Source organism: Peromyscus leucopus, chromosome 9, assembly GCF_004664715.2.
Source record: "Peromyscus leucopus breed LL Stock chromosome 9, UCI_PerLeu_2.1, whole genome shotgun sequence".
NCBI lineage: Eukaryota > Metazoa > Chordata > Mammalia > Rodentia > Cricetidae > Peromyscus > Peromyscus leucopus.
Genome location: NC_051070.1, coordinates 73,102,120 through 73,128,580, shown reverse-complemented (window position 1 = coordinate 73,128,580; position 26,461 = coordinate 73,102,120). Strand labels below are relative to the sequence as shown.

Here is a 26,461-nt window from a genome sequence, read left to right as displayed (position 1 = left end):
AAACTATAGAGTAAATTTTTTCCAAACAAATTTAATTTTGTTCCAGCACTAAGGAAGAGGAAGAACTTTTTCTTTTTCTTTTTTTTTCTTTTGAAACAGGGTCTCACTAATGTAGCCCTGGCTAGCCTAGAACTCACTATATAGGATCAGGCTAGCCTCGAACTCATAGAGACCTACCTTCCTCTGCCTCCTAAGTGTTGGGATTAAAGGTGTCCCACCACACCCATCAGAATTTAAATCTAAAAATTAAAAAAAAAAAAAAAAAAAAAAAAAAAAAAAAAAAGATGCTCAAAAATGATAGAAAAGTTCAGCCCCTCAGCAATAAATAGTAAACAGATATATACATACATATTAGACTCAGGAAAGAGGCAACAACAGGGATCTTGGGACTGACAAAACATCTCCAGACCTGGGGAAAAGAGTCTCCCATAACAGGGTCCCAACAGTTCGAGGAGTGCTCTGTCCTCCCTCTCAGTCAGCACATTTGAGGAGGCCGGAGGAATAAACCAGGGTAGTGACGGCTCTGCAGGTGGCTGGGATGCCACAGGGGAAAGAGCCCCCAACTATGTTACAGGGCGGAGAAAGAGAAATCTCCATTCGCAGCACCCCGGTGAGCTTCTCTCTGGACCTCCACTCCTCCGCCAGGTCATTCACACTGTGGCCTGGAAGCCACGGTGGCTGTGGCTTGGCTGTTGGAGTTCTGTGGCTTTCCATTCACCACCAGCAGGAGAGGCGTCTCCACGCGCACACTGGAGAAGGCATAGTCCTAGAAAAGACAGGCCACCTCATTACAGATCAAGGTCAAGTAACTTATTCCACCTACCCTTACCCCTGCATGCTCACCCCCTCACCTCTATCTTACACTGAATCAAGGTGAACAAAGGAGACAGCTCCTGAGACGGATACGACACCAGCAATACAGCTGTAAGAATATGACAGTCCCCCATTCCAGAAAAGTACATTGCTTGCCCTGCCTGAGAAAAGGGAGCCGCCGGCTCTCGGAGAATCTGCACTTCTCCAGTTTCTAGAAACAGATAGCAGCCAGCCAGAAGCACGGGAACTTGCTAGTCTCTGTGTAAAGCCCCAAATTAAAACTGCCAAGTACAAATATAGATTACTTCTGTTTTATGTTCATGAGAAACAGACTATGTAAAGGAATTTTAGCATTGTCCCAACAGCGGGAAAAGGACCAACTCATCTTCCCAGCTCAGAAGGATGTTGAGCTGTGTGGGCTACTGGAGGAACCTCACCCAAGAAATGCTTGATTGGCAATGTGACGCAGGCTCTTCTAAGTCACAGCAAAATTCTTACGAGTTTTTGTTTGTTTGTTTTTTTAACAAAGTCCCAACAAGAATATCAGCAAGTATGGGGGAATTAAAAGCAATTCATATGAGAAACATAATCAATAAACTTATAAGAAAATGCATTTAGAAAACATTATGGGTGCTCTATCTTTCAAGTAATTTGTCAAGAATTTTGTTTCAGTGTTAAGAAGGAAATTATAGGGGCTGGGGATGGTTCAGCAGTTAAAAGCATGCACTAGTCTTCCAGAGGAACCAAATTTGGTTCCCAGCACCAACATCAGGCAGCTCACAACTGCCTGTAACTCCAGTTTCAGAGGATCCGATGCCCTTTTCTGGCCTCCAAGGGTACCAGGCACATACATGGTGTACATACATACAGGCAGACAAAACATCCATCCACATTAAAACACAATAACATATGTATAAAACATGTACAAATTAAAAGGTTGGCAAGATGGCTCAATGGTTAAAGCACTTGCTGTGCAAGCCAGGTGACCTCGTTCAATCCCCAGAAGCACACGTTAGAAGGAAGGAGCCAACTCCTAGAGCTGACCTCTGACCTCCACACATACCACAGCATGCACATCCGTGTACACGCACAGGGACGGACACACACACACACACACACACACACACACACACACACACAAAATAAATTTCTTTTTAAGTTTTAAATAGAAATAATCCTCATCTTGTAGGCTATACAACAGATTGAGAACCAGATTTGGTCAGTGTACCATACATAGGCTGCTGCCCCAACCTAAATGGTAAGAATATGGCTAAGCATCTTCACTCATGTTTTGGTTTTTTTGTTTGGTTGGTTGGTTGGTTTTTCGAGACAGGGTTTCTCTGTGTAGCTTTGTGCCTTTCCTGGAACTCACTCTGTAGACCAGGCTTGGCCTCGAACTCACAGAGATCCGCCTGCCTCTGCCACCCCAGTGCTGGGATGAAAGGCGTGCGATTCTACTCTTATGTATGTATGTGCACATGTGTGCCAGTGCCCATGGCGGTCAGAAGAGGGGGTCGGATCCCCTGGACCAAGAGTTACAGATGGTTGCGAGCCACCCTGTGGGTGCTGAGAATCAACCCAAGACCTCTACAAGAGCGGCAAGAGCTCTTAACTGAGCCATGGCTCCAGCCCGGCCTCATGTATTAGAATGAAATCAGGCGATCCAGGCGGTAAGACTCTTAGCAGTGTCTAAGTGTTCAGTAAATGTCAACTCTCATCATCACTACTATGTCTCGAGTCCAAAGAACACAATCAAATGCATAAAAACCATTAGAGATGTTCACACATACATACATACAACATCTTGTTTTACTGGGGCCTAAAGGGCCCACGTCACATAGCTGGTCAAGCACTTCCCGGGTGAGGCTCTTCCAGCAGCCTGTTCACAGTTCAGCCACCTCTGAACTAGGAGGATGAGCTGGTACCTTTTCTGTTATTAGAAAAATGTCTAAAATTCCTTTACACAGCCTGTTTCTCATTAACGTATAAAAGACTAGCCAGGCGTGATGGTGCACACCTTTGATCTCAGCTCTTGGGAGGCAGAGGCTGGAGGATCTCTTGTGAGTTCAGCTTGGTCAACACAGTGAGTTCCAGGACAGCCAGGGCTATGTAGAGAAACCCTGTCTCAAAAAAACAAAAATAAAAAAAAAACTAATAGACTAAGATGTGTTCACTAGTTATCACTAGAATATCAAGGAGATATTTCAGCCCATTCTTTATTTTTGCTTACTAGTAGTTTTCCTTTACAATAAAATATAGATCTATCTGTGTGTAATACAACTATATACATTTACATTAAGTTTACATGTTTATATATAAATTTACATGTTTATATGTGTAAATACAAATATATATTACATATGCAAACATACATGTCTGTAAATACACATGAAAGCACACATGTATAAATAATATATACACACAAAATCACACACGTATTATATATATATATATACAGAAAAATATACACATATCACACATGTGTAAACAATACATACAAACAAAAGTATATATAGCACACATATGTATATAATGCATATACACCAAAGCATGCATATTACACATGTGGATATAGTGCATACACACAAATGTACATACATATCACACATATATAAATAAATATATATAAATACATAAACACAAACATACACCACACATGTGTATACAATACATACATACAAAAGCACACACAAATATGATGCATACGCACAAAAACATATACATATTACTCATTTGTATATTAATACACACAAAAACATACATATCACACATGTGTATATAATATGCACCAATTTTCTCATCAGACACATATATTATATATACACAAACACACACACGTGTATAATAAACACACACAAAAGCGCACATATTACACATGTGTATACAGTATATGCTAGCTAGTTTTTATGTCATCTTGACACAAGCTGAAGTCATCAGGGAAGAGGGAACCTCAATCGAGAAAACGCTCCCATGAGATGGCCGGTGCGCCAGTCTGTAGTGCACTTCCTTGATTAATAATTGATTAATAATAATTATTATTAATAATTAATAATAAATGATAGGGCGGGCCTATCCCGTGGGCGGTGCCACCTGGTCCTGGGTGCTGTAAGAATGCTCCGAAGAGCAGCCCAGTCAGCAGAGTTCTTCCAGTCTCTGCACCAGTTCCTGCCCAGTTGCTGGAGGACTGGGATGCAAAAGTACAAGACAAAACAAACCCCGTCCTCCTCAAGCTGCCTTTGGTCCTGGTGTTTTAATAAAACCCTATTTCTACTGTCTGTAAGACAAGTACATGCACACAAAAGCAAACACATACCACACACATATACAGTACATACACACAAAAGCATACACGTCACATACATATACAGATATACAGTACATACACACAAAAACAAACACGTATCACACACATATACAGTACATACACACAGAAGCATACACATATCACACACATATGCAGTATACACACACAAAAGCGAACACGTATCACACACATATACAGTACATACACACAGAAGCACACACATATCACATACACATGCATTACTTTTACTTCTATGTTTTGAAAAGAGAAGGTTGGTGCTATTTACAGAGACGGTGAGTCACAGACCGCTGGACATTACTCACCTTTCCCTTGTGCTGAATTTGGTGATGCCGAAGGTTGGGCTCAGGAATGGCCACGGAGTCCCCAATGAGCACTCCCCAGCTCTGGACCACATTATACACCATCACTGCATAGCACGGACCATCTGAATCCACCAAGCCAAAGGTGCTTCCAGGTCCGTGTGGGTTAGAGAGGGAGAGAGGAAAACATCAAAGGTTTGTGGGCAGGAAAGAATAGAAACAGTGTTTTAAAATAGAGCAAAATAAAGAATGCTTTCTTGGTCACTTACTTAGAAGTCTACAAGTATTATTATCCACTATATACATTTGAATCCTCGTTTACCTTGGGTTTTATACCTTTAGGAAACATTAACAAGGCTCCATAATGTCACTCCACTGAGAACTTAGGACATGTACATACACACTGAGGTCATTCAATAAATGTTAATAACAAACTAACCCAAAATATTGCAACTAGATCATTACTCCTGGCCTAACGATTTAACTAACATACACTGAACCAAACCCTCTACAATCACTATCAATTTAGGTTGATTCCACAAACTTTGATTAACTACTACATATCAAGCATTGTTAGCAGTAAGATACTAATCCAGCTGGCAATGACCCATAATCTGGCAGGAATCAGATAAAAACACAACCACTTGGGTTGGGGAGTAGCTTGGTGGGAGGATGTTTGATTGCTGGGACATAACTACAATTCTGGCACACAGAAAGCTCGGCTAAGAAGATCCCAAGTTCAAGGCCATCTTGAAATACGTAGAATTTACAATCAACCTGGACTATGTAGTAAAACCCCATTCCAAAACGCAAAAGGGAAAATAAGGAAAAAACAGGGAAAAAATGGGGAAAACCAGCTAGTTAAAACAGGAATGCCGCTGGGCGGTGGTGGCGCACGCCTTTAATCCCAGCACTCGGGAGGCAGAGGCAGGCGGATCTCTGTGAGTTTGAGGTCAGCCTGGGCTACAAAGCGAGTTCCAGGAAAGGTGCAAAGCTACACAGAGAAACCCTGTCTCGAAAAACCAAAAAAAAAAAAAAAACCAGGAACGCCAACCCCCAACCCCAATGTGGTAGCACAAGTGATCCCAGCATTGGTGAGGGGAGGCAGGGGGATCCTGCATGAAGGCCAGTTACTCTGTCCAAAAAAACTGGGTAGTGCTGGGGGGGGGGGGGGGTTCAGTGATTCAAGCCCTTGCTGCACCAACATGAGCCCTAGGATTCAGAGCCTCTTAGTCACACAAATGTCAGGGCTACACTGCCCACCGGTAATTCCAACCCAGGAAGCTGGAGACAAGGGGTCCCAGGAACAAGCTGACCAGCTAGATTAGCTACAACAGCCAGCTCTGGGTTCAACTAAGAAGCCCTGACTCAATGAACAAGGGGGAGAGCACCTGAGGAAGACTTTTAACATCAGCCTCGGCACCCTACACACGTACGTACGTACGTACACACACACACACACACACACACACACACACACACCTTACACCCACACACACAGAAAGACATGTGCAAACCAAGGCAGGGAAACTGGGAAGAGCTCAGCTGACAGAGCTTACCACGCAAGCATGAAGACCTGAGTTAGATCCTTACCATTTACATAAAAAAGCTGTGATCCCACCACTGGGACGTGCAAGAGAGGACTGTCGCAGGGCCTTGCTGGCCTGCTAGTCTTGTTCTGAATGTAAGCTCCAGATTCTATAAGAGAGCCTGTCTCAAAATGCCAGGGGTGGTGGCATGCACCTTTGATCCCAGCACTCAGGAGGCAGAGATAGGAAGATCCCTGTCAGTTCCAGGCCAGCCAAGAACACACAGTAAAAGCCTTTCTCAAAAAAAAAAAAAAAAAAAAAGGAAGGGGAGGGGAAAGGAGGGGAATGTGGGGAGCTGGAGAGATGCTCAACAATTAAGATCACTTGTTGCTCTTGGAGAAGACCTAGGTTCAGTCCAGCACCCACACACCAGCTCACAACCTTCAGTAACTCTAACTGCAGATCTGATGCCCTCTTCTGATCCGAGAGCACTAAGCACATGTGCGCACACACGCACGCACACGCGCGCGCGCACACACACACACACACACACACACACACACACACACACACACACAGCCAGCAAGACGGCTCTGCAGGTAAAGGTGGTTACTGCCTGGGATCAAACTCAGAACACGTGCAGCACAGAGAACTGGCGTGTGTCTCCCAACTGCAGCAATTCCCTCCTAATTGAAACATGGACTCCAGGAAGGAAGGGAAGGCTCACCAGCCTCAACACGTCACGTGTGCAGGAGAACATAAAAAGTGGCAGATTTTCGAGGGCCAATAAGGTAAAAGGGAGTAAACAGTTGCTGGGGTGGACCCCGCAAACTTCAGGAGGAGAGAGATGTGCTGAATGCATACTGCTCCATAGACAGCACCAGTTTTCAGGAGTCATCACCCATGCTGGAGTGGACTTCCTGGTGACGCAGGTGCTTTGGGTCATGCCTGCTCCTTGTGAGTAACACCTCACCCATACTCCTGTTTGTAACTGCAATTAAAAAACAAAACAAAAAACCTCACTGGTTCACCAAATCGGACATTGGTGCAATCGTTATTTTTGTCTGTCCTGGCCTCTCTTTCTGGTGTAAGTAGACATGTATGTTGTATCTTGCAAGGAAAAAAAAAATCTGTCACGTAAGTAGCAACTCCAAAAAGTTGTCATCTGACCTTTACATGCATGACACAGCACATGTGCATGCATGATCACATGTACACACATAATTTAAAAAAGAAAAGAGGCCCAGCATGCTGGTGCACATCAGCATGAGAGGCAGAGCCAGGTGGATCTCTGTGAGGTCAAGGCTAGCCTGCTCTACATAGTGAGTTCTAGGAGAGCCACAGCCTCCAGAGGAAGAAGGAAGGTAAGTGGGGATATTATACAGCCATACAGCAGAAGAGTGGAGACAGTGGCGGTCCACTGCACACAGATCACAAGCCTGTGGCCCAGCGTCTGGAAGACAAAGGTGGGTGTGGGAGATAGGAAGGTATCATTGCAGGGCTGAGGCTAGCCCAAATAAACAAACTACTGCAGTAGAAAAGAACTCAACCAGAGAACAAGAAGTGTGTGAAGGACCAAGCAGGCACAGTACTCATCAAGTACTCATAGTACTTGAAAACAAGTGAGTTTTCAAGATTTTTTTTTTCTCGGAAGATGGTTTTGTGGGTAAGGCGCCAGCCACTGAGGCTGACAATCTGAGTTCATCCCCAGGACGCACATAGTGGAAGGGAGAAACCAACTCCCCAGATTCATCTTTGACTTCCACACATGCTACATGGCATGTGCACACCACCATCCGCACATGAAATGAGGTATAAATGTCTTTAAATTCTTTCTCAGTAAATAGTCTAACTCCCTCCTTTCCTGGACTGTAAGCATGCTCTGCGTGTGTCCCTTACATTTTTTCCTCCCTCCCTGAACACTTATGCCAAAACCCAAATTAATGAATACTAAAATACAATCCCTCTGCTCAACAAGTTCCTGCCTGAAAAGACAATTCCTGAACTACAGATGTGAGAGTACAGGGCTGGTTTTGTTTTTCCACACAGAAGCAAACTAAGTAACAATAAGTCAGAAAGCAAGTTATTTGTATATTAAAACAGAGAGAGAGAGAGAGAGAGAGAGAGAGAGAGAGAGAGAGAGAGAGAGAGAGAGAGAGAGAAGAAAGGAAAAGAAGACAATAAAACCCTGAAAGTGAAAGCAAGACCCAGGTAAGATCCCAACCAGGCCTCTACCCTAACCCGAAGCTCACCTTCCAGAACTATCTAGAAACAGAATCTAAATTTGTCTTTCTTCAACTCTGTGATCCTGAACACTCAAAGAAAATGAAGAATTTTAAAGTTTCTCTGTCTGACTTTAAAAACAGCCTATCAAGGGGGCTGGAGAGATGACTCGTCAATTAAGAGCGTTTGTTGATCCCGCCGAGGACCCGGGTTCAGTTCCCAGGATCTACACGGTGGCGTGTAACCACCCATAACTCCGGTTCCAGGGAAGCTGACACCTTCTGAACGTCACACACATCATACATGCATGCATACAGACAAACACTCATATGAATTTGTTTAAAAATGACCTGTCAGTTTCAGATACCAATTTAGAAATTCACAAAGCACCGAAGTCGGGGGAAAACAACAGGCAACAGCAGAACCCACAAACGCCTCCATCGCCAGACGGTTGGAGGCCAGCAAGACGGCCCATCGGGTTCAAGTGCTCAAGCCTAGCAGCCTAAGTTTGATCCTGGGACCCCCGTGTGGACGCTGGAAAAACTCGCACACGTTGTTCTCGGGCAGCCACATGAAGACTGTGGCACACGTGCCTGCCACACACATACACAAAATTAATATAACAACTGTATAACTGTAAAATAATAATAATAATAATAATAATAATAATAATAATTAATTAAAGAGGTTGTTAGGTATCTCCTAGACAAGGCTTGCACATGGAGCAGGTCCCATAAGGTAGTAAAAGTCGGTCATTTGTAAATTTACTGGCCAGAAGAGGCCAGGAAGTAAGAGCGGTTAGTTCACCGGGAGGAGGAGGTGAAACTCACAAGGGGACTTTCTCCTCTGTGGTTAGGCTGAACACCACCTTTCCCAGGACCACAGCACCATTGTTCACACCAGGCTGCAGCGTGCTCAGTGGCTTGAGCTCCAAGGTCACCTTCTGGCCAGAGGCTGACTGGTAGCGCCCGTCACCACAAGGGCCCAGGTGGGCTGGACGCAAGCTTCCCAGCATGCTCTGAAGTTTTTTGGGTTTTGTCTTCCCCTGCAGAAGAAGGAAAATAGATGAGCTGGAAACCGGTACACTGACGGAGTCGATTCTTTCTCTCAACCTGCCCGCCTGGCCACCACCACCTAGCCCTATTCCTTTTGGATTTGACCGACCGCTCTGTGGTCCTTACCCATCTTTACCTTGCTCTCCAGGAGGCTGGATAGCCTGGTGAGGAATTCCAGGAGTTGTTGCTCTCGCTGCCGGGGCTCTGGCCACGCGGGGTCCAGCGCTGCCGCCTGAGAGAAACCCTCTAGGGCCTCGCCATAACTCTCTTCGTATTTATGTAACTGCAGAAAAGTAAGCCGGATGATCAGCACAGACGGACAACCTACGCAGAGGAAATGCTACCGTGGACTACGGATCTAGAGAAAACTGTCTGTCCTTCAGCCATGTCCCCGTCCTACACTGAGCACCTTTCCTCTGGGCCAAAGCGAACACCTGCAAAGACAAACTCATTTCCAAGACTCTGAAGCAGTGAAGCATGCTGGGTAACTGCTACGCCATTCATCCTTAAAACCAGAGGCCTCCTAAGCCATCTGTCTCCCCATTCTCTATGACCTCTCCACTGCCTCAGTCCCTCCCTTTCCTCAGGAAGTCTCAGGAGGGAGAGTGACTCTCCCAGGCTGAGGCCGAACTGAGCTAGCTCTCCCTATTAAGAATCAGGCTTTCCTCTCATGGTCTGTGTCCAACTTTGTCCTGTATAACTCAGCCACCCTCAGGAGCTAAGGCTCAGCTGTCTCTGTCTTTTTTTTTAAGACATTTTTATTTGGTAAGTGTTTTGCCTGTATGTATGTGCACCACATGTACGCGGTATACTCTGGTCCCCTAGAACTGAAGTTATAGGCACACATGTGCTGGGAACCGAACCCGGGTCCTCTGCCGGAGCAGCAAGTGTGGTCACCCTCTAAGCCATCTCTCCGGCCCCTGTATGTCCTACCTTTTAGTCTACCTTCAGATGACCGCCACCCACGGGCCTTACCGTCGCCCTGTTCAGATGCAGGTCGGGATTGCTGGAAGCTTTCCTGTCGACCTTCTCCTACGACGGGATAAAAAGATCATCAATACATCCTGACTCGATTTTTAAGGATACCCAAGCTCAACATGTCCCAAGCTTCGTTTCCAGGGGTTCTTCCTTGCCAAAATGTTATCTCTGCCCACGCTGCTGTTCATCGGTACCTAAGGGCATGGAGCATCACTCTGCCTCTGAAGCCTTGAAGATATAAAGCTGACTGCATGTGTGGAACTTTAAAACAGAGTTATAACTAACCCACACAGTGTTACAAAAATAGATACAAGATGAAAACATGAAATAATTCTGATTTTTTTAATTAAGTCATGACATAGACACAAACGAGGAAAGCCTAAAGCTGAAACAGTGACTTAACCCAGCTCCTCTGCCACAAGCATGGCTCCAAATGTAGGCAAAGTCATGCTCTGGATCAAGCTCTTTAAACAGACACAGTAAGTCACATTCCGACTCTAAAACGGACGGACAAAGCTGTAAGAGAACGCAGAGAGATGTGCTGGGGAAAAACTGCAGTGCTGAGGGTTTTTTAATTACGTTCAATGCCTGGGCACAGCAACATGAACGAAGCTTATTCAAACAGCTGTTTCAAAGATGTTTTTAAATGCAGAAGAGGAGAGTAAGACCTAAAAACAACTATGTGCTGGGCGGCGGCGGCGGTGGTGGTGGTGGTGGTGGTGGTGGTGGTGGTGGTGCACGCCTTTAATCCCAGCACTCAGGAGGCAGAGGCTGGTGGATCTCTGAGATCAAGGCCAGCTTGGTCTAAAGAATGAGTTCCAGGACAGCCTGAGCTACACAGAGAAACCCTGTCTCAAAAAAAAAAGAAGGAGGAGGGGGAGGGGGAGGAGAAGGAGAAGGAGAAGAAGAAAGAAAGAAAGAAAGAAAGAAAGAAAGAAAGAAAGAAAGAAAGAAAGAAAGAAAGAAAGAAAGAAAGAAAGAAAGAAAGAGAGAGAAAAACCTATGAGGCAGAGGACAAATATGGAATTTTGAAGACACAGTCTTGAAAATGTAAATATCCACAAAATAAGCATAAAGAGCAGGCATGTCTATAACACCAGCTCTAAGGAGGCAGAGATGGAGGGATCTCAAGTTCAAGGCCAGTCTGGGTTTCATAGTGAGACCCTGTTTATAAAATAAATAAATACATAATTTGGGGTAAAATACAATTCCTCTGCCCTTTGGACAGTGTCTGAACCACAAGTATGAATTCATCATAGCTGCTGCTTTACTCTGCCAGAAGACATAGTGAGCTAGAGTAAGTTAAACAGAAAGTTACTATGCCAAAAAAAACCTGAACGCAAAGAATAGAGATAAATATGAAGGCCACATAAAGAGCATTCAGAATGTAAGTGTGAGCCTTCTAACAGTGAAGAGACAGGCGCTCTAAGCTTCAAGGAACCCAACCCCCAAGGCAAGTGTCGTCAATATAAACACGGCTTAGACCACAGTGACGTGTGAGCTCCATTGTGTGACTTCCCGGAAACAGTGCACACTAAGCCTAACTGTGGGAGACCCGGAGCCATGTCATGTAATTTATCTTGGAATTTTCAGAGCTTCCCTTTTCTTTAAAATTATATTTTACTGAGCTTTAGGCCCTACTAAAAGAGACGAACATGCTAGAACAGGCTCCATGATTTCTTTATGCATGCCTGTAAAACACTGAGGCAACTCAAGGAGTTACCTGTCCCCAAGGCACCGTCCCCAATATCTTATAAAATGTCACCTACGTAGACGCGTGAGCTGTTAGCAACCTCCGCCAGCACTACTTCCTGAAGGAGCCCAGGAAGGATAACCCGCTCCTGATCCGGCCGGCCGCTGCCTCTACATCCGCCCCGGGTGATCGCAAGTACTTACTGCTTGGGCATAGGCACTGAGGGCTTGCTGGGAGATCTTAGGGTTCTGGCCAGTATTGAAGTACAGAGAGAGATACGCATTCCCCAGGATATCTGCAAGAGCAAGCAGGGGGCCATCTCAGAGCCCAGTCCAAGATATGACCAGCAGCTCTCGGGAGGCTGTATGTTTAAAGTTTTTATTAGCACATAGTACTGTATATAATAATGAGTTTCACTATGACAGTTCCATACACACATAGGATGTATTTTGATTGTACATATGCCCTCCGTTACCCATCTCTTGTCCCCCTTCCACATCCACGGATCCCCTTCTTCCCGGTCAATGCCTCTTCCATCTCTCTGTTTATTTTAACCCAACGTGGCATGGGCACCTTACCAGTGGTCACAACACAGAAGATAATGTCTCTCCCTCTCCCAACAACCATTAACTACCTATACATCCTCAGGGAGGGGTCTTGTAAGCCCTGCTGCTGCAAAAGAAAAAAAAAAAAAAAAAGCCGGGCGGTGGTGGCGCACGCCTTTAATCCCAGCACTCGGGAGGCAGAGGCAGGCGGATCTCTGTGAGTTCGAGGCCAGCCTGGGCTACCAAGTGAGTTCCAGGAAAGGCACAAAACTACACAGAGAAACCCTGTCTCGAAAAATCAAAAAAAAAAAAAAAAAAAAAAAATGTGAATGCAGGTTTTGTGCTTCCAGAATTTTCTTTTTAAAAAATTCACTTATTTTTATTTATGTGTATGAATGTCAGTGCACGACACCATGCAATGCCTGTGGAGGCCACAAGAGGGCCTCAGATCCTGTGGAACTGGAGTTACAGACAGTTGTGAGATGCAATGCAGATACTGGGAATTGAACCTGGATCCTTCGGAAGAGCAACCAGTGCTCTTTTTTTTTTTTTTTTTTTTTTTTTTTTTTTTTTTTTTGGTTTTTCGAGACAGGGTTTCTCTGCGTAGTTTTGCGCCTTTCCTGGAGCTCACTTGGTAGCCCAGGCTGGCCTCGAACTCACAGAGATCCGCACAACCAGTGCTCTTAACTACTGAGCCATCTCTCCAGCCTTTTTCCCCCCACTAAGTCAAGATATCATCAAGGTAGCCCTGGCTGGCCTCAAACTAACAAAGATCCACCTGGCTCTACCTCCTGAGTGCTGACACTCAAAAAAAGTCTATTTCTGAAAAGCCCTACATGTTCCCCAAATCAGGTATTACACTGTATTGACTAGTTAAAATTCTACTGAGATAAACAGATAAACATGAACTCTCAACAGATTTGACAAAAGCCCTGTGTGCTAGATTTAGTTGGGGTGGGAGGGTGATACATTGATTTTTTTGGGGGGGGTAGGGGGGTGGGGAAAGGGGGCTGGGGATCACTTGACACAGTGCCATCTGAGAAGAGGAAGAATCAATTAATAAGATGCCTCCATCAAACTGGACAGAAGGTACGTCTGTGGGACATTTCTTGATCAATGATTGATGTGGGAGGGCCCAACCTACTGTGGGCAGGTGGTCCTGAGCTGTATAAGAAAGCGGGTTAACTGTGAACCTGGAAAGCAAACCAGTAAGCAGCATTCCTGCTTCAGTTCCTGTCTCCAGGTTCCTTCCTTGAGTTCCTGCCCTGACTTCACAGTAGACGGTGATATATGATGAAATAAACGCTTTCCTCCCCAAGCTGCTTTGGGTCACGATGTTTATCGCAGCAATAGAAGGTAAACAAGGACACCTTACATTGCTTACAGGGAAGCGTAAGTCTCCTGTCTTAGATCAAGAGATACGAGAGTTCCAATAGTAGCTCATCAAAGTCAGTTTAGAGGGGCTGAAGGTCACCTCAGCAGTAAAGGGTGCTTGCTGCAGAATCGTAAGGGCAGAGGCTGGATCCCAGCACCCATGGAATCAGCCAAGCATCCAGCACACATCGGTAACTCCACCTAGGAGTTAACAGTGTCTTCTGGCCTCCACATGTGCATGGGCATTCACCCACGCATGTGAGACACACCACCACCACCACCACCACCACCACCACCACCAACAACAACAACAACAACAACAACAACAACACACACACACACACACACACACACACACACACACACACACACGATTAAAAAAAAAAACAAACAAGTTTAGGGCTTCACAGCTGGACTCCTGGTGGTTTGGGTATGCAGCCACGGCTGAGCACCACTACCCTGCAAGAAGCCTGGAGATCTTTTCCTAACACTCACACCAGGAGCGGCCATCAAGGACATCCATCTGCACAGCCAACTTAGCCTGTCGGACACTGTCCATGACATGACGAGAATGTTCATCTCCAGAGTCGGTCTGCAACTGGCGAAGCACCATGGACAGGTTTTGCAGGGAGACCTTGTTCTTGCACTGTAAATGGAAGAGACACACACTCAACTTTCCCGACTCCACCTCCCCCTCCCCCTCCAGCTCCACACTGGTCTCAGCTTCTCCTGATTCCACTCTTTTGTCTAAATTCTTGCCTCTTAAGTGCACCATCGAAGCCTACGGATAACCCTGGATGCTATTTTCTTCTCACTCAGGCCAAACCTGATCCCCTCCTTCATCCTTTCTCAGGCCTCTCTCTTCCTACCCCAGGTCTGTTCTCCTCCACCCTTTCTCCCTTCTGATTCTACTCTCCTCATTCAGATTCATTTCTGACCCAGTATCTTCTCTTAGGGAAATTCAAACCACAGGAATCCATAACTTCCCAACTCTGGGGGGGAACGGGCAGCTCACATGGGTGAGGGCTCCTGAGAAGCAGGTGTGGGCAGCTGCCACGTCCCCTTTCTTCCAGTACACCTCACCCAGCTGGTTCCAGGCTTCCACCAGCTCAGGCTCCAGCTTCACAGCCTTTGACAGAAGCGCCTCAGCCTTCGGGCTGTACTCGGGAGTCACATTCAGTGCCTTCCCCCTCAGCATGAGAGCCTGTGCCTCACCCTGGACAGAACCTAGGAAGAAGAGGTAAGTGAGACACCAGGGAATTGTTTTCTCCGCTGGAGACTCCACCTAACCTTAGTGCAGACCCAGCTTTGATCCCCTTTCTGGGGATCCTCTTGGCCTTCCCTTCCAGCTCATCCCCATTCCTTTGTGTCAGCCACCAATACCCAGAAACACTTTTTATGCCTGGGCCCCCCAGTGGGCACAGCTGGTTGGGACTCAGCAGGAGATTTTCACTGCCCTCCATCACTAGGGCTCCTGCCTCAGCCCTGCAGCTCCCGGCTTGCAGATGCTCCTCCTCCCACCTGATTCCATTCACTGCTGACTCCTCCTCCCACCTGATTCCACCTGATTCCATTCACTGCTGACTCCTCCTCCCACCTGACTCCATTCACTGCTGACTCCTCCTCTTTGTGCAGACCCAGGGCTCACCTAGCCATCTCATCCCTGTCTCTCCAGGCACAGTCTTTGTCTTACTCTTACTGCAACCTACTTTACACACAGGAGCTCCTCCACCTATCATACTTCCAACTCCCTGGGGACTCTTGGTGTGGACCCATCCCCTTAGGTCTCTCCCTCAGACCAAATCTATAAATAATAGAAATACAGAAAGAGAAGAAACCCAGATCAAAGGCACAGAAAATATTTCCAACAAAATCACACAAGAAAATTTCCCCAAATTCAAGGGAGTGCCTACCAAGGTACAAGACGCATACAGAACACTAAATAAAATGCACCAGATCACATATGTGGTGGTTTGAATGTAACTGGCCCCCATAAGCTCATAGGGAGTGGCACTATTAGGAGGCGTGGCTTTGTTGGAGTAGGTGTGGCCTTGTTGGAAGAACTGTGTCACTGTGGAGGTGGGCTTTGAGGTCTCATATATGCTCAAGCCACACTCAGTCAATCCAACCACTTACTGTTGCCTGCGGATCAAGATCTAGAACTCAGCTCCTGCTCTAGCACCAGGTCTGCCTGCATGCCACCATGCTTCCTGCTATGATGATAATGAACTCAGCCTCTGAACTCTAAGTGAGCCGCCACAGTTAAATGTTTTCCTTTATAAGAGTTGCCATGATCATGGTGTCTCTTCAAAGCAATAGAAACCCTAACTGAAACACAATAATCAAAACATTAAATGAATAGAATAAAAAAAGAATATAAAAAGCCCTGAGGGAAAAAGACAAAGTAATATACAAAAGCAGTCCCAGTAGAATAAAACCTGACTTCTAAATGGATTTCTCCAAAATCCAGAAGGACCTGAAAGGATATTCTACAAACTCTAAATGACCAGAGATACCTATCCAGACTAATATACCCAACAAAACTATCAATCACAATAGAAGAAAAACATCCCACAATAAAATCAAATATAAGCAGTATCTATCTACCAATCCAGTTCTACTGAAGACACTAAAAGAGAAACTTCAGTTTATAGAGAGTTTTAACCATACCCAAGAACATGAATAATCCCAGAACAGCAAATCAAAAGAGAGGGAGAATCCACACCATAACAACAAAATACAGGAATCAAAAAACACTGCTCATTGATGACTCTCAATATCAATGGCCTCAACTCCCTAATAAAAAGACACAGACTAAGAGAATGAATTAGAAGACAGGATTCATCGCTCTCCTGCATCCCAGAAACACACCTTATCATTAAAGGAAGACATCACTCAGGATAAAAGGATGGGAGAATGATATTCCAAGTAAATGGATCCCAAAAGCAAGTTAAAATGGTATAGCCATTTTAACATATGACAAAACAGACTTGACACCAGACCACTGAGAAGAGCTAGGGAGGGACACCTATGGGTGACACCAAGAAGACACGGCAATCCTAAACACGTATGCATCAGACATGAGGTATCCAAGTTCACAAAAGAAACACCACCACAGCTGAAGTTACATAGTGGCCTGCACACAGGGACAGTGGGTAAGTTTAATACCCTACTCTTGCCAAGAAACAGGACATGTAGACAAAAACTAAACAGAGGAATGCTGGAGTTAAATAATGTCATAAATCAAACGGACTTAGCAGATGGTTATAGGACATCCCACCCAAACATAAAAAGAATGTACCTTCTTCTCTGCACCTCATGGAACGTTCTCCAAATTTGACCACATACTCAGACACAAAGCAAGTATATATATATATATATATGAAAAAAACTGAAATAACACCCTGCATCCTATCTGACCACCATGGATTAATGCCAGATATCAACAACAGAAAGTATGGAAACTCTTGGTCACTGAACAACTCACTACTGAATGAAAAATGGGTCAAGAGAGAAATTAAGAAGGAAATCAAGAATTTTTAAGAATTGAGTGAAAATGAAAACAAAATATACTTAAACTTATGGGATACGATGAAGGCCATTCTAAGAGGCAAATTCATAGTACTACATGCCTATATTAAAAAATTAGAAAGATTAACTAGAAACTTAATAGCACACCTGAAAGCTCTAGAACAAAAAGAAAAAATAGCACCCAAAAAGAGTAGACAGCAAGAAATAATCAGACTCAGGGCTGAAATAAACAAAATAGAAACAAAAATAAATAAATTACAAAGAATCAATGAAATGAATAGTTTGTTCTTTGAAAAAAAAACAGTAAGATTGACAAACTATTAGCCAAACTAAGAGACAGAAAAAGAAAATCCAAATTAATAAAATTATAGATGAAAAGGGGACATCACAACAGACACCAAGAAAATCCAGAGAATATAAGGACATACTTTAAAACTCTACACTCCATCAAACTGGAAAACCAAAGAGAAATGGATGAATTTCTTAATATATATGACCTACCAAAGTTAAATGAAGATGAGATAAGCAATTTAAACAGAGCTAGAGAATTTCCTAGATAAATAAAAGCAGTAATTAAAAGTCCTCAGCCAACAAGACTTTAGAGCTGAGCTTAGGAAAGAGACGGTGGGGACTTCCCATCAGGTTAAAAGATTAGATTTCAGCCACGAAGTATAGAATCTTCAAGAACACCTGAGCATCCGGGTGTGGTAGCACACGCCTATAATCCCAACACTGGGAGCCAGAAGCAGTAGATTTCAAGGCCAGCCTGTTCAAATTCATTTCAAGGCTGGTCTAGTCTACATTCAAACTCTAGGACAGGCAGGTCAACATAGTGAGACTCTGTCTTAAAAAAAAAAAAAAAAAATAGAGGCAGAAAAATCAGGTAAACATATTAAGATTATTGCAAAAAGTATATTCTTTTATACCATTTTCTATAATCAAACCTTTGGAGTGACAGAGTCCTATCCCCCATGGGAGCATGACAATACTCTGGTCTAACCTACAGCAGCCACACACAGGATACCACACAGTCCACAGAGAAAGAGTCAAGCACTATTACACTTGAGTGAAGGGCAGGGGGCGGGGGGGGGGGGGGGGGCCCGCATGCCCCTTGGTGCTCATACCCAGTACTTCCTCCATCTGCTGCAGGGTCTTCTCCATCTCGTCCCGCACATCCTGCTGCTTCCGCCCTGCATCCTCAACACTGTGTGTCTCAAAGTAGCTGTCTCGAAATGAGTAGAGTTGATCCACCAGTTCCTAGAACACAGGAAAAAAAGCACAGAATCATTCAATAGAGAGTACCAGACAAAAAGATTTTACATTAACTACGCAGCCTCTGGCCTAGCCACATGGGTTCTCTTGCCTCACATTGAGGCACAGCACAACAAGAAGGTTCCCAGTCCTATCAAATGCTACAGATGAGGAGGAAAGGCCAGGATCACAGGATCTCATGGTCCCAAGCTGTCCCACACTAGTTACTCAGCATTTACATATGTACCAATCTCTCACAGCTCAAGCAGGGCTTCCCTATGACTACACCACAGACAGGAAAGAGACACCTTGAGACTTGAAATAAACCAAAATCAACCAGACCACTCTATCTTATTCTGGTCCCCAAAACTTTGCAATTTAGCCTTAAAGCTGGACTTCTGAGTAGGGGAGATGGCCTCCTGAGTAAAGGCAAGTGTCTGCAGCCAAGCCTGACCAACTTGAGCTCAGCTCCCAGAACCCACATAGTAAAGGGAGATAACCAACTACTGCAAGCTGTCTTCTGACCTCTACACATGTACCCTGGCATGCACGCCAATACATAAATTTTTTAATATCAGTCATGGTGGTGCAGTCTTTTACATCCAGGTCTACAGTTTCAAAGAAACAAAGGGGGGTGTGGTTGAATAAGAATGGTCCCCACAGGCTCGTAGATTTGAATGCTTGGTCACTAGAGGGTGTCACTATTTGAAAGGATTAGAAAGTGTGGCCTTGGGGGAAGTATGTCATTGGGGGTAGGCTTTGAGGTTCTAAAAGCCCATGTCAAGCCCAGAGTCTCTCTCTTTCTGCTCCCTGGGGAATCCAGATGTAGAACTCTCAGCTACTTCTCCAGCACCACGTCTGCCTGAATGTCCATGCTTGCCACCATGATGATAAAGAACTAAACCTCTGAAACTGTAGTAAGCCAGCCCCAATTAAATACTTTCCTTTATAAGAGTTGCTGTGGTAATGGTGTCTCTTCACAGCAATAAAACATTAAGTGCATGTGGTGGGGATGCAAAAAAAATGTACTTGTAAGCATTGTTTTCTCATGGATATAGATAACATGAATAAGGCTCTCCAGGTCTCATCCCCAGAAACACACACACACACACACACACACACACACACACACACACACACACACACAGGAAGAAAGAAAAGAAAAACAAAACACTCCCAAAATAAAACTACACTTCTTGTTTTAAAAAATTATTTATTATTTTTTCACATGCTGATATATGCTATCCATGGCCTCTCTAAATACGGCAACCTGTAAGGAAGGCCTTGTTTTCCACCACAAACCAACCAATCTGAACCTGGTGAGCTTGGTATCGCTGGAGGGTTTTGAGAGATTTTATTTGTTTGCTTGGGGCATCTTCTGACTCTCTTGCATTTTCTCATTGAGTAAATGTTAAATGCTTCTAAGTCGTCCCGTTATGCCAATAAAACTATTTCACTATTCTTTCCTGAAACCAAATAGCAGAAGAAACATACAGCCCAACTCCACTAAATTACATCAACTATCACCCTAAAGTCATCCACCTGTTTTTACTATCACCATTCTAGACTAAACTTGCTTCCATATGTGACTGGACTACTGCAATAACTTCCTAAATGGTCAATTTGCTTCTACTCTATCACAAACTGTTGAGGAATTCACCACTACAGACAATATATTAAAATCTAACTCTTGTCCAATACCTACAAGATAGTATGAACTGACCTCCCACAGCCACTGCACCACAGACTCCATGTCTTACCCTCCTTGTCCCCATATTCCTCAAGCCATGAGTATCCTCCAACTATGAAGTTCACCCTCACCTGGACCTTCTTTCCCCCTGCACCTGCAAACTCTCCTCAGATCCCCCAATGACTCACTCCTCAGCATCACTGGGATAAGGACTTAAATGCCAACTTCTCAGAAAGATCTTCCCTAATTCTCTCTCCTAGTTTACTTTCCACTTCTGTGATTAAAAAAAAGAAGAAGAAATGACCAAAAACAACTTGGGGAGGTAAGGAAAACACACAACTTAACATCAACCTTCAGGGGAAGTCACAGCAACAAATCAAAGCAGGGCCCTGGAGGCAGGAATTGAATCAGAGACCATGGAAGAGTGCTGCTTACTGACTTGCTTTCCAGGTTAGTCCAGGACCACTTGCCCAAGGTGGCACTGCCCACAGTGGGCTGGGCCCTCCTCCCACATCAATCATTAACCCAAAACGTGCCCCACAGACTTGCCTACAGGCCAAATGAGGGTTGTTTTCAACTGAGGCTCCTTCTTCCCAGATGATCCAGCTTATGCCAAGTTAACAACAACAACAAAAAAAAAATTGACCAGCACACTACCTAAACCAAAGTAACTTCTTCCTCCCCCTCCTCTACAGTTAATCACTTAGTTTCCTTCAGCATGCCTGGCATTTTATTTTATATGTCCTATTCATTCACTACCGCCTGGAATCACCACGGTGCATTCCCATAATGGAAAGATTTTCATGTTGATTAGGGTTTAAGTATGAGAACAGGGGTCATGACGGGCTCTCATTAAATACAGTGATTGAGTTAACTAACGTAGCACCCGTGGTATTAACAAATCCCTATCTGCTGTATGTAATTCAAAGCCCTAGCCTGAATAAAGAGAATAAACTGACACCTTCTTCAGTAGTGCTTTTAAACTTTCATATATATGTGTGTATATATATATATATACACACACATACACACACACATTATTCCCAGGAAAAACAGGCCTTGCAGAGACTGATTTGAGAGCACATACTTAAAGTTAGGGTTTTCCACAAGTTCTATAATAAAATGGTCAAAATGGTCTGTGGAACACAATTTTTGGAATTGTTTTAAACAGAGTTCTAAGAAAATTCACAACCAACTTCCTGTCATGTAATGAGCATGGCCGCAAATTCAGAATGAGGTCTTACTGTCTGTTTTTAGTTGATTAGGTTTTTGGGGACTGAACAGTTTTCTGTAGTGGCAAAAGCAATACCAATAAGTTGTTAAATGAGAGTAGAAAAACGTGAAAACAGGAAGTGATTCATAACCACTTCAAATAGCCTCGACAAACCTTATTTGGTATAAGGTTTTGTTTTGTTTTGTTTGTTTTTCCTGTACAAGCAAATGTATATAGTGTGTCTAACGTCTCTCTGAGGATAGGATCAAGAATCTGATGTCTAGCTGGGCGGTGGTGGTGCACACCTTTGATCCTAGCATTCAGGAGGCAGACATGGGCGGATCTCTGTGAGTTCGAGGCCAACCTTATCTACAGAGTGAGTTCCAGGACAGCCAGGGATACCTAGAGAAACCCTGCCAAATAAATAAGTAATCTGATTTCTGCCAGTCACACTAAGGAATAAAGTTAATCAAAGTTCATGCTCTGAGTGTTATTTTAATGCACCCAAGGAACAAAGAAACTTGATCAATGCTTTAAAATTTGTTAGAACTAGCGGGGCATGGTGGCTCACGCCCACCACCTGGGAGGCAGAGGCAAATGGATCTGTGTGAGTTCGAGGCCAGCCTGGCCGACAAAGAACCAGAGCTACAAAAAAAGACCCTGTCTCAAAAAAGAAACAAATTGTTAGACGTATAAGCATAGTTCTAGTTTAAATTCAAGGATGTCTTAGACTACAAACTGAGTTCCTAAAGATTAAGGAAAATCTTGATCATTAAAACAAAAGTGGAGACACAAAGTGGAAACTCCTCCTGCCTTTCTTCAAAAGTCACCTGGGGAGAGGGTGGGGTTAAGAGATTAACAGAGTAAATCCTAAAACTAACAAACCAGGGCTGCTGCTCTGCAGTCCCTCACCGAGTGTGGCCAAGTTCAAAGCAGAAAGAGGCAGAAGAAATGGCTGCTGTGGAGATCGAAACAACTCCGTTAACAGTCGAGGCGACCTGCCACTCGTTGACACGCTACTTGTTACCGAGGAATCCCGACCAGGAGGACTTCCTCCGGGCTCTCACCAAGCAGTCCGCAGCACAGGCTGAACCCCCGTCCTCCGCCGCCCCGGCCCTGACCACTGCACGTCCTCCTTCCAGAGCAACCAGGCAAAGGTTTTAACTCACAGCCTCACCTGCAATTTCTGCAAGACGCGCTTCGCTTCTTCCTCTTCATCAGCCATCATTCCAGCCACTGCCGGGTTCTCCTCCCCCAACTTTGTAACCACAGAGACTCAGCCGTTCTCACGATGAAACCACAGCGACATCTAGAGCTCGGAGGCCCGCCTGCCCCTCAGACAGTTGCTACAAACCAACTTCATGCAAAATTAGGTAGCTCGAAGATGCTCTAGAAATGCTTTTGGGTTTTGTTTTGCTTCGTTTTTTCGAAGCAGGATCTCACTACATAGATCAGACTGGACTCACTGTGGTTATGTAGTCCAGGCTGGCGTGGACAGCCCGACCCTTTTGCCTCAGCCTCCCAAGTGGGATAACAAGCACATATTGAGTTTGTGATCACTTTCAGTTTCATAAACTTCCTTTCCAAATTCCAGAAACAAAATGTTCTTAGCTTAATTACATTCAAATTTTTGTTTCGTGTATTCTTGCCCTTACTTAAATCACTCTTAAAAACCAAGAGCAGTTATCAAAGCCCATGTGGTAGGTGGTATTTGGAAGGGAAGGTACTACCAGACTAACTTGTCTGAATGTTTTCCAACTTTGAAGATTTCTGCACATGTAGCTTTTAACATTTTTTTTAAAGTATTAGGAAAAGATTTATTTTAGAATGGATCAAATACAGCACTATTGTGACCTGGAGTTGCCAGGTTTAATTCAGAAGGTTGAGTTGGAGGTTCACCAGTTCCAGGCCAGTCTATGATACATAGCAAAACATTGCTTCAGAACCAGACAAAACAAAACAGGACAATAAGAGTAACAAAAACGCTTTTAACATTTTTAATGCATTATCCTAATGAGTCTACTATGTTTGGGCTACCATGCCACCATACTGCACATTATTAATGTTCTCATATTCATTACTTTGAAAAGGAAACGTAAGAAAGAATCAGAAGAGAGAAACAGGGGAGACTGAGAACTACGGGTAGCCTGAGAAAATTCTTTTTACTGTATTTTCCATTTTTTACCTTAAACATGAATTGATTGTTCAAAAATAAACATCTTAAATCTGCTTTTTTGAGACTGTGTTTCATGTATCTCAAGGTGGCCTGGAACTTGCTATATAGCCAAAAATGACCTCGAATTCCCAATCTTCCTGCCTCCACTTCCCAAGTGCATTATTGCACCTGATGTTTATTTTAACTTTTTAGGCAGGTTCTCCCTATGTAGGCTCAGCTGGTCTCGAACTCTGTATGTACACCAGGGTGGCCTTGAACTCACAGAGATCTTCCTGTGTGTGCCTTCTAAGTATGGGGATTACAGAAGTGCATTTCCACATCCAGCTACTATTCAAAAAAATTTTAAATCATTTGCGAAAAGAAAATCTCTGCAAAGAAATATTAGACACTTCCCATAGTGATTGCTTCCAAAGAGACTGAGCAGCAGAAACAAAGAAGGTATCATTTCCCTCTGTGCTTTTTTTCATACCTTAAAAAAAAAAAAAAAAATCCCACTAAGGGGCTGTAGAAGCAGCTCAGTGGTTAAGAGCACTGGCTGTTCATCTAAAGGACCCAGGTTCAATTCCCTCAATTCCCAGCATTCAAATGGTCCCTCACAACTGCCTGTAACTCCAGTTCTAAGGTACCTGACACCCTCACATCGACATACATGCAGCCTGAACACCAATACACACAAAATAAGAAATAAATCATAAAAATAAATAAAAAGGCTGCCATGCAAATTAAACTCGAATAATTTTTAAAGAAACATAATATTCCTGAACAGCTTATATTTTTAATTTCAATTATACCCTGCTTGTATTTCAAACTGCTCAAGATACCTATTTCCTCACACCCTTTTCCAACAAAATTGAAAAACCTCGTAAAAAAAAAATTTATATTTTATGCTATAATCTATAAAATGTACTTCATTAGCTATAAAACATGGACTTACTTTTGGTCCTGGTGTGAAGTGCTCCAAGGAGGTAGGCACTACCATTCGAGAGGCATTTGCCAAGCTTTCCATTATCCCTGTGCAGAAAGGCTACCGGGGGAACAAGATTGGCAAGCCCCACACTGGTCCATGAAAGAAGACAGGCTACTGTGCTCTGTACTGGTCTCATCCCTGTCCCCAGGGGAACTGGCATTGTCTTTGCTCCTGTGCCCAAGAAGCTGCTGCTGATGGCCAACATGGATGACCGCCACACATCAGCCAGGGGCTACACTGCCATCCTGGGCAACATTGCCAAGGTCACCTTTGATGCCATCTCCAAGACCTGCAGCTACCTGACCCTGACCTCTGGAAAGACTGTTCACCAAGTCTCCTTATCAGGAATTTATTGAACATCTTGTAAAGATCCATACCAGATTTTGTTCAGAGGACCAAGACTCCAGCTGTGGCCACCATATAGGGCTTTTATACAAGAAAAATAAAAGTTCATTAAGTCGGGAAAATGGATTTTTTAATTTTCTTTTTTCTCAAATCAAGTATATGGGTGTCTGTGTCTGCACATAGGTATATGCATATGAGTATAGATGCCCCCAGAAACCAGAAGAGGGGATCAGATGCCTTGGACTTGGAGTTACAAGCAATTATGAACTGTCTAATATGGGAGCTAGGAACTGAACTGTGTATCTCTCCAGTTGGATATTTTTTAATTTAATTGTTTTTTCATTATACACCATTTTTGAGATTTAGTAAAATAAAGAAATTTTAAGCTGGATGGTGGTAGCATGGTGGCGTACACCTTTGATCCCAGCACTCAAGAGGTAGAGGCAGGCAGATGTCTGTGAGTTCGAGGACAGCCTGGTCTACAGAGTTCCAGGACAGACAATGCTACACAGAGAAATCTAGCATCCAAAACAAACCAACAGAAAAAAAAATCCATTATGGTGATATTTTATTTGTACTGAAATGTGATTTTAATTTTATGTTAATAAATAAAGTTGCCCTGGGGTCAGAGCTATTAGAGCCATAGCAAGAGCGTGGTGGTTAGAAGAGCTAGGTAGATTTCTGTGTGTTCAGGGATACAGCCAGTATTGGAGACATACGCCTTTAAGACCTGGAGGGCGGTACTTACAGGCAGTGATGAGGCAGTCATGTGGTTGGCTTTACAACCAATGAGAAGGCAGAACAGAAAGACTATTTAAAGACAGACAAACAGGAAGAAGCTCTCTCTCCAGGAAGCTAGGAGCACTGTAGGCAGTAAGTTTTTAGCTCTGAGCTCTGACCTCTCGGCTTTCTCTTTTACATTGGCTCTGTGTTTCTTATTTTAATAAGACGATTGGTTACATCTACAGTCCATTGTTCTAATGAAGCCTGTAATCTCAGTGCTTGGGAGGTGGAAGCAGGAGGATTGTTCACAAAAACAGCCCAGGCTACCATGAGACTGTTTAAAAAGAACTGAAGACAGTAAACTCAGTTGTGTAAAGCAATAGCATTTACTCTTTGTACAGTGACTAAACAGGAAAATCCCTCAAGCAACTTCAGTGTGACTCCTATTACCTCAACAGCAATCTGATTTGGCATTTAGGATAATTCTGTAATTCATCCCAGGAAAAGTGTTTTAAATTATGTTAATTACTATATAACCCTTAATTAAGGTCAGCAGCAGTGGTATGGGAACGGCTTCTGAGAAATGCTGTTTCAAGTCTGCCTTCACAGATAAAACTCTCACCTAATTTGTGATCAAGTTAATAATATGCTTTGAGGTCATTTCTAACTGTGAACGGACTTACACTTTATATTCAACCTGTTCAGAATTAACTGACCTAAAGAAACACTGC

General features: G+C 43.8%; 1 protein-coding gene and 1 pseudogene across 1 annotated transcript; one reads left to right on the top strand and one right to left on the bottom strand.

Moving 5' to 3' along the window:
* Window positions 1–247: 247 nt before the first annotated feature.
* Window positions 248–22,793, bottom strand: Ttc5 (tetratricopeptide repeat domain 5). Its single transcript, XM_028873545.2, has 10 exons — window positions 22,697–22,793; window positions 18,490–18,622; window positions 14,850–15,061; window positions 14,330–14,480; window positions 12,119–12,210; window positions 10,220–10,276; window positions 9,381–9,527; window positions 9,020–9,234; window positions 4,441–4,585; window positions 248–766 (listed from the first exon to the last, which is right to left on the bottom strand). Exons 1-10 carry the CDS (start codon window positions 22,745–22,747, stop codon window positions 647–649), a joined length of 1,323 nt encoding a protein of 440 aa, XP_028729378.1. The 5' UTR covers window positions 22,748–22,793; the 3' UTR covers window positions 248–646.
* A 17-nt stretch (window positions 22,794–22,810) lies between these two features.
* On the top strand, window positions 22,811–26,441 carry LOC119088482 (annotated as a pseudogene).
* Window positions 26,442–26,461: the final 20 nt, after the last annotated feature.

What these genes read in the sequence shown, in the direction of transcription:
- Ttc5 (XM_028873545.2), bottom strand. Translation starts at nt 22,747, where the DNA reads ATGATGGCTGATGAAGAGGAAGAAGCGAAGCGCGTCTTGCAGAAATTG. An exon ending in GCGTCTTGCAGAAATTGCAG is followed by an intron (nt 18,623 to 22,696) that starts GTGAGGCTGTGA and finishes CCTGTGTTCTAG; the next exon opens with GAACTGGTGGATCAACTCTA. An exon ending in TCTCAGGAGCCCTCACCCAT is followed by an intron (nt 14,481 to 14,849) that starts GTGAGCTGCCCG and finishes TTCCATTTACAG; the next exon opens with TGCAAGAACAAGGTCTCCCT.